A 7,939-nucleotide genomic window follows, 5' to 3' on the forward strand; every position below is an offset into this window, starting at 1 on the left:
TTTGTTGAGCTGTTATGAAACAAAATAATTGACTTAAATACAAAGTAGAAAAGATGATTGTTCTTACCAGCTATGAAAAGCATTGCTGAGCAGTCTTGCCAGTAGCTTGACAGTTTTAGACTCTTCAGAGACTGATATGATATAGTTATGCTTAATACACTTTATTTGAATGAAATTTGGGGTGGAGAGGGCAAAGGGACTAGCATATTGTCCTTGTATAATCCCTTCTCAGACAATCTGTACCTTGTACCTTTTAAAGCATGCTAATCCTTGCGGGTATGTCCTCCAAGAGTGTGTGTGTCTCCCTTTCGAAGCAGCTGTGGAGTATTCTGTTGGGGCAGGGCCAGAATCAGAGGCAGGGTAAAAAGGATGTGCTGTGTTGGATGGTGAATGGAGGGTTTCCGGGATGTGAAAGCTTTAGCATAAATTTACCTTGTAGTAGCTGTTCATTTTTATAACCTGCACTGTGGATTTGTTGAGTGGATTTCTGCATTTAAAAATTATTTTTTTTTAAGATCCCATCCTTTTGGGAGGAGACCTTAATTTGACCTTAACAGAAAATAGGAGCATATGCTTTTTTTTTTCATTTATGCGTGTTCTATGATCATGCACCATAATTTAAGTTAATTAATTAGTAAATTAAGTAACTTAATTAAAGCTTTAAAGCTTAACATACTTTCTGCTTTAAAATCCTGAAAGTTTTGTCAACTTCAACTACTTTCATGCTTAGAGATCTGAACTGAGACGGGGGTCCCATCCCATGAAGTGCAGCACAAGCACACAGAAGGAGTCTGTGTGTACTGTGTGGTTGCTGTAGCTGGCAAGGGATGGGGACAGAGGAGGAACAGTCACCGAAAGGTTGAAAATGCATTTTGTTTTGTTTGTGAAACTTACATTAGTGCTGTTCGTGGCTCTTGCACATTTTCCCATTATCATAGAGGAATTTTATTGCCAAATCCTGTTCCCCCTCTCTGGACTGTGCTTCCAATTACTTCAGCATTGTGCAAGTCAGGTGAATGTGACTTGGATCCACCCGTGTCAGCATCTCAAATTTGGAAGCATTAAAGTCGGACAGATATGTATGTTTTCAAATAAAATTTAAAAAAAAAAAGGATAAACTTGTGTGTAAGAGAAAAAGAGCATGCAATTGCCACTGACATTGAACACATGCCCCAGAACCACAGGAACGTACAGATGCACATAGTTTTGGGGATGTCTTTTTTGTAGGTTATGCTGATGCGGCAATGGTGGGTGGCTACGTGTGTGCTTCTAGTCCTATCCCTCTTCCTTTACAGGGACACCCAATTTAAGCTATAACCTTAGGTCCAAATTCAGGCTCATTGATTTCACCTGTGGATTCACTGTTGCCCAATATTTACTATTTCTTAAATATTTCTGAAGGCCTACAGTTGGCTACTGGAAAATTAAAGGTGGAGGGAAGGCAGCTAACTGTCCCTGTGTCCTGGGAGCAAAAAGGAACAGATCTGATGATGTGGTTTGGATTTTGCTTACATACTGCCGTTTGGGTCTTGCTGTTAACTCAGTGCTGCTAACTTGCTGTGATCACAAAATCAAATTCAAGACATACAGTGATACCCAAAAGATATTAAGGCTGCCTGATGTTTTGCATTTTTGGACTTTGGTTTTGTATTGCTTGGAGTTTCCCAACTGTTCTGTGATTCTAAACGTGGTCAGGGACTCTTGATCTCACGTAGATACTCTAAATGTGAATGGATTGACGCTTGAGAAGCGCTCAGATGCCAGGGTGATGAGTGCCGTAGAAAATCTTGCGAGGAACTTAATAATCCTGTCGTCAGAGAAGCTCTTGGATAAAGCACAAGGACACGCATTGTTCAGGGTGAGGAAAACAAAATATTGAATAGCTCCTCATTAAACACGTGTTGTCCTTTCTGTGCAGTGAGTGAGACAGGGAGTGAGGAAAAATCGTGTATAGCAGAGTAAATAAAGGCTGCCTCGTGATTCATAGGAACAAGGGACTGAATGTAAAAATTTCTCTGGCATTCTTTAATGTTGTTATTTCCTTACTCATCTATTCACACCCTTTATTTTGACATATACTTGGTAGATGAGTTATTAATATACGGTGTGTAAATCCTAATGCTTCTGATGAAAAGATTACAGTTATTTAGGCAACAAAGCTTGTTTAAAGTCAGCTCTTATTTAATTTTCAGCTTTCTTTTTGAGGTTGTTTGACTTGTAAGTTCTTGATAAAAATGTGTCTATCTCAGTATTAAGTATTCCCTACAGTGGTAAGTCGAACTCCAGTAGCAGAAACAGTGTTACACTTTTAAGAAAGATTAAAACTGCATTAGAGATAGGGGAGGAATCCAAGGACAGGAAAATGGAGGAGTTGGGAAAAAAACTCCCTTATAGGCGTTGAAGAGTAACAAATGTACCAGACAGAAACAGCAGTTGTGATTATTGTGGTACAATAGCTGCTGCTTTTTCATTTCACCTTGATTGTTGCAGATTCTGCCTAAATTGTTTCCATTCTGCTACAATTACCTGGACAGGAGGAGATACCTGAAGAGTCCAAAGATTTTTAGAAAACCTTTGATGTCTGGCAGCAACAACTCTGCGGAAGGCTCTGGGAGCCTTTGTCAACCTGGCTTTCTCAAAGAAAGCAACTGTGTTTGAATTTCCTTAATCCTCTTGTTTTCATGGCAAGCCACCCTGGGATCCCTGGTTTCTGTTGCAGAGCACTGCCGGCCGCTGTTAGAAAAGAGACAAGGGACCAAAACTTGCATTTGTGTAGTAGGAACTTTTGCTTTATTCTGCATGAGCTAAGGAAACAGCCTACCAAGGAGGAAAACCTGAAATAAAACACATTTCTCTGCACACACTTGAGCATCTTTGATATCATCAGTTTTCATGTAAAACTGTACTGATTTTCTTCTTCTTTTTTTTTTTTTTTGTATAATTTCAGTTTGAAAATTGATTAAAGAGTCTCAACAGGATTTAATATGGCATCAAAGCAGTCATCTCCCTCAGCAGAGGAGCAGGCTTCCTCTGAAATAGATGATCTCCATCTATCACTGCAAGGTAAGTTACTGTGGTTTTTATACCATTTTAGTGTAGATTTTTGGCAAAAATCTGTGATTGTGCACAAGTCTAAGGAAATTCCGAGAAGCCTGTTGAAACTAGCATTATGATCAGTGTAGTTAGTTCCTGTCTGTGCTTCTTTGTAAATGTTTCTGTGTTTCATGAGAGACATGTCAGCAGTGGAATGAAAGGCAACTGCTCTGGTAGTACTTTCTCTGGGTATTTTCAGAGCTGTTGCCTTTTTTGGTGCAGATGTACTCACTGGTTGTTATGCTTTGTTACTGGGAATACATGTTACTGTAAACTGTTTTCAAGGGAACCGCCAGCATGAAAACAGTTATGCCATTTCATTAGTTTCCTTGTTTTCAATTAGCTGACAATTAGGTGGTTGCATTCAGCTGTCTTAATGAGGCTATTAACTACAGTACTGTTTTATTTTATTTTATTTTAATTTGTTTTTCTGTTCTTACCACTATATCCCCTGCACATGTAGAAAGATAGCTTGTGGCCAAAACAAGAAGAAAATTTTTGTGGCTTCTAAACAAATTTCTTACAGGACAGAGTCTTTCATACTTCCTTGCAATGAGTTATAACTTGTTAAGGAAGCACTCACTGGCTGATTTTTAACTGTTCCATTTTAATGGCAGCTACCTGGACAAGTGATAATGAGCGTGTTAGAGCTGGCCTCTCAGATAGGCTTTCTGGGTTTTCCTTAATCAAATGTTGAATTTTCTTCTATAAGAATTTCCTGGGAAGGCTGATTTTCCTCTAAACATATGCATAAAAACATTCATGGTGGCTACCCAGGAGGCTAGTGGACTGGCACTGCTGGAAAGCCTGGCTTCAGTGTGTTTAGAGCCTGGTTATTCTGGGATGGATGGGCTAAGTCATGTTTCCACAGAGTTATTTCCTTTTAGCTCACTTGCAGATAAATTACAATGGTGCTTAATTGAGAGAAAATATGTTTAAAACAGATGGTGCAAAACGAATATTCTGCTAAGTCACTTTTACGATCCATATTTCCACTAATATTGTCATTGAAGCCGTGTGTTTTGAGGAGCGAGTGTTAACAGTGGTCTAAAGCCAAGCGTCTTTAATGGTGAATTTGCTTCAGTTTTGCTTCAGCATTCCATTTTTAGGAGAACAAGCAAAAAGTCCTAGCAGACAGGAGCTAGTCTGACTTGGACCAAGCACACAGCTTGTCAGACGCACATTTGTTGTGGCAGTCAAACTCAACCTTTGGTAGAGAGACTGCGGTGGCTGTTGATGGAAAACACTATCTAGCTTTTAGGCAGTGGGTGCTGAATTACAGTTACATGTGATTTTAGCATAGGGTTTTATTTTGAAATAATACTCATGCTATTTTCTCAAAAGTCAGATTGGTGTTTATATGTTGGACAATGGTAGGGGTTTTTGGTCAATATCTCAGTGAAAGAGCCCTGCTTTTTAAAAATGAAATTACTAAATTATATTTCTTTTCTGTAACTATCTGAGCTCTTAGATTATGCTGAAATGAACACACTGAAAATCTGAGACCAAGCTGTATTTGCTGGACTGTTGTAAAACATCCGGAGACATCCCTTAGAAGTGACATAGGCAATTTTTGTAATGATTAAAGATGCAACAAATGGTACAGACGTGTCCTATGTAAGGAGTTGTGATGCTGCAGCATCTGCTCTGGGTCAAACAAGCAAATGGTGACACAGCTGCGAAGAAGCACTAAAGACACATTCCCTGACATGACATACAGAAACCATTAGTAAATCTGCCAGGAGATGATCTGTGGTGGCAAAGATCAAACAAGAATAATAGGGTCACCCAAGGAAATGAGTTTTTCCGTTAACAGGAATCTTGGGATGAGACTTGCAAAGCAGCCAAAGACTTTCATTACTTTAAATCTTCAGGTTCACCGGGAGAAATTTTACAGAAATCTCAGGTTCAAGGAATGGCTGCTTATAACTATCAGAAAAGCAGCTTACTTTTTGGGTGACTAAAGATGGATATAAAGCTGGTTATGATCTGCTTTTCAAATTGTTGAGATAATTGCTTCAAAGAGTACGTCCAGCATTGTATAATACACAGCATAAGAGGAGATACACATAAATAGTTGGCACAGAAGAAAACAGTAGGAGTGAGATCTAGTCTGAATTGCTCTTATTTTAGTCTACCTTTAAATTCTTTGTGATCCAGTCTTCTATTTTTTCCTGAAAGGCATCCAGTGGTGATAGAGCACTTGTCTAATCTGGTTAATTAGGACAAGATCAACTGAATCTGCTAGTCAGTTTGGTCATATACCTTGCTGAGGTTATATGCCTAAAACATGTAACGAAATGGTTAGCTTTTTTTTTTTTTTTTTTCCTTCCCTGCCCTGTGTAAAACTAAACACTAATTTAAGGTATGTTTGACTGTGATTTAAGTCACAGTCTTCTGTGAGGAGGACAGCACTTTTGGGTAGAAAAAAAAGGAAAGAGGAGAAGAAACTCTTTAAAATAATTAGTGAAGAGGTTACTATTTAGTAGCTCTAGTTATTATAGAAATCCTATTAAATGAATGCCAGTGGCTTAATATTGTAAAATCCTGCTTTAGTGGAGTTTCTGTTAGTGGGTTTTTAGGTAGAAGAATGTCCAAGGATGAACACTCACTTTCCTTAGTAGTGTTTGGCCTAGAAGATGCAGTAAAGAAAGTCACTGGAAAATAGGTAAAAATGTAACTTTGTTCCCAGTGCGTCTTTCTTTTCAACTAAATGTTTTACAGAGATTTAATGAAGCTTGAAAACCATGGAGTAAAATAGGTAAAGAAATTAAAATGTTATGGTTTCTAATGTTCCCATCTCCAGACATTTTTGAATGACGAAGCCAGTCACAAAATCATGAGGCTGAAGTAAAAGCTGCAAGAAAATAAACCCTTATATATGTATCTTTAAGGATTTATATATTGCTCTTTAACCTTTTCCAGTTTTCAAGCTTATCACTACAAACAAATGAGTAATAGTTACCCCCTCCCTCCCTGCCAAGAAGATTGAAATTGCTATGAAATGGCATGATGTCAGGACTTGGGCTCCTTTTTTTCTGTTCTTTTCTTCCTTCCTTCTGTCCTAGATGTTATAATAAAATTAAATCAGAATAAGATCAACATTATTTGTGTTCTTTCCTGCAGCACCTCTCAGCTTTCTCCCAAGTTTCTGATGCAGCACAGCTTACAGAAGCTGCAAAGTTGTTTGGTGTCCTTGCACAGCCACCTAAAAGTGCAGGTGAAAAGCCTGGAGCTGGACCTATTATGGATATATCCTATGGGGAAATATTTAAGGGAAGGGTTTCTCCTGCTGGGCAGGCTGCAAACATTTTTGGTGAATAGGGGATGCTTGCCAGGGAGATACTCTGTTGCGGCGTGTGGACCATCTTTAAAACCTGAAGTCACTTTTGCTGCAGCTACAGAGAGAGCAGGCAGGAGCTCGGGGCTTGGCTGGCAATGAACACAGGAGGAATAACGCGGGAGCCTTGTCCTGTGTCGTCTCCTCCCATAGCTTCCCTCCCAGCATCGAGTTGGAGCCACAGAAGGGTCCAGCCTGGTGCTTGGCTTTCTGTAAACGAAGATGCGGTCAGGGTCCAAAATTGTTTTCAGCTACCTGAAATAAGGACGCATGTCCCCTCCTCTGGTAAGAGAAGGGCTTCATGGCAATGTTTTGAGACCTGTTGAGATCTCACTGCTCTTTGCTGATGAGCCTGAGCGCAGGACTGCAGCAAGGGGCATGTGCAGCCGTTTGTAGATGGGTGGCTACAGCAGAAACTGAACAGGAATTGTGGTGCTCTGGTGTGGGAATGTTTTTTGCTTTCAGGATGTAAATCTGTTTACTTGTGGGAATTTCCAACCTTCACTTTCCCTTCCATGCACGAATCCTTCCCCTTTCTTCCCTAGGATAGCAAACAGACCTGATGTGTGGCATTTCCCACCAAGCCTGTGCAGAACTCTGTTTTCCCTTTTCTCTCCATGCTTGCTGAGCTAATTCAGAAACAAGAGTGTGTGTTTTAGCTCTGAGAGTTTGGGGCGGGTACTTACTCTTTCACTGTTTAATTAGCTGCAGGGGTCCTAATTTTTTGCTCCGCTTATTAATCTGTGTGCATATTCCTGTTTATTACTGTAACCCAAAGGATGATCATATAAGAACGTGTCTGCTAGAACTGTTTTTGAAGAGCATTTAATGATATAAATGAATTATGTTTTTTTCATGTTGTTACGTCTAATCCTTTATGACTGATTTCAAGTTAAATTGAAAATACAGTGATATGTACGGATAGATTTTGTCGTGCAGATTGTACTAGATTGCAGTCATCTCTGAGTAAATGAGGATATCTCTCTGAGACCCGCTTATTTCATCCAGAGGTCACGTAGACTACTAATTCTTATCCAACTTTTTTTTTTTTGTTCTAACTGCATGCCGCATCTGTTGGAGCCATTATGTTATTATAGCTACACTTTTTTTCTTTAACCAGAATGATCAAAAAAGTCAGTTAAATATTTATTATGTTTTTTCAGAGGTGACTTTTACAAATTGAAAAGCTCCCATTGGAGCTGCACTGTAATTTATGCCCTGCTTGTGCTGCCTGCTGCCTGGGTGAGGAGCTGGTCTGCAGTTCCAGTTACGGCGCAGCTTCGTGGCATGTGACGGGGCTGATGGCACTGGAGAGGCAACCGACACATGAGACTTCCTAAATAAAAATCAGTCATGGGTATTTTTGTCTGTTTTGCATGCCTAATGGAAAAAAAAAATAGGTTGTATAGTTGTATAAATATGTTCCCTGCTAGATAAATTTCAATTTGTTAAAGGCATTATCAGGTGCATAACTGGTTAAAACTGGCATTAAAATGCCGAAAGAGT

At 39.4% G+C, this 7,939-nt stretch overlaps 1 protein-coding gene across 1 annotated transcript in view; it reads left to right on the forward strand.

The window, feature by feature from the left end:
- Window positions 1-2,984: 2,984 nt before the first annotated feature.
- LOC104468231 (nesprin-2-like) overlaps window positions 2,985-7,939 on the forward strand; it is a 170,744-nt gene continuing 165,789 nt past the window's right edge. The window contains 1 exon segment of the mRNA XM_010082294.1: window positions 2,985-3,063. Within this exon segment, the coding sequence (XP_010080596.1) occupies window positions 2,985-3,063 (79 nt within the window).

The sequence above is a fragment of the Pterocles gutturalis genome, unplaced genomic scaffold, assembly GCF_000699245.1.
Source record: "Pterocles gutturalis isolate BGI_N339 unplaced genomic scaffold, ASM69924v1 scaffold21956, whole genome shotgun sequence".
Lineage (NCBI taxonomy): Eukaryota > Metazoa > Chordata > Aves > Pterocliformes > Pteroclidae > Pterocles > Pterocles gutturalis.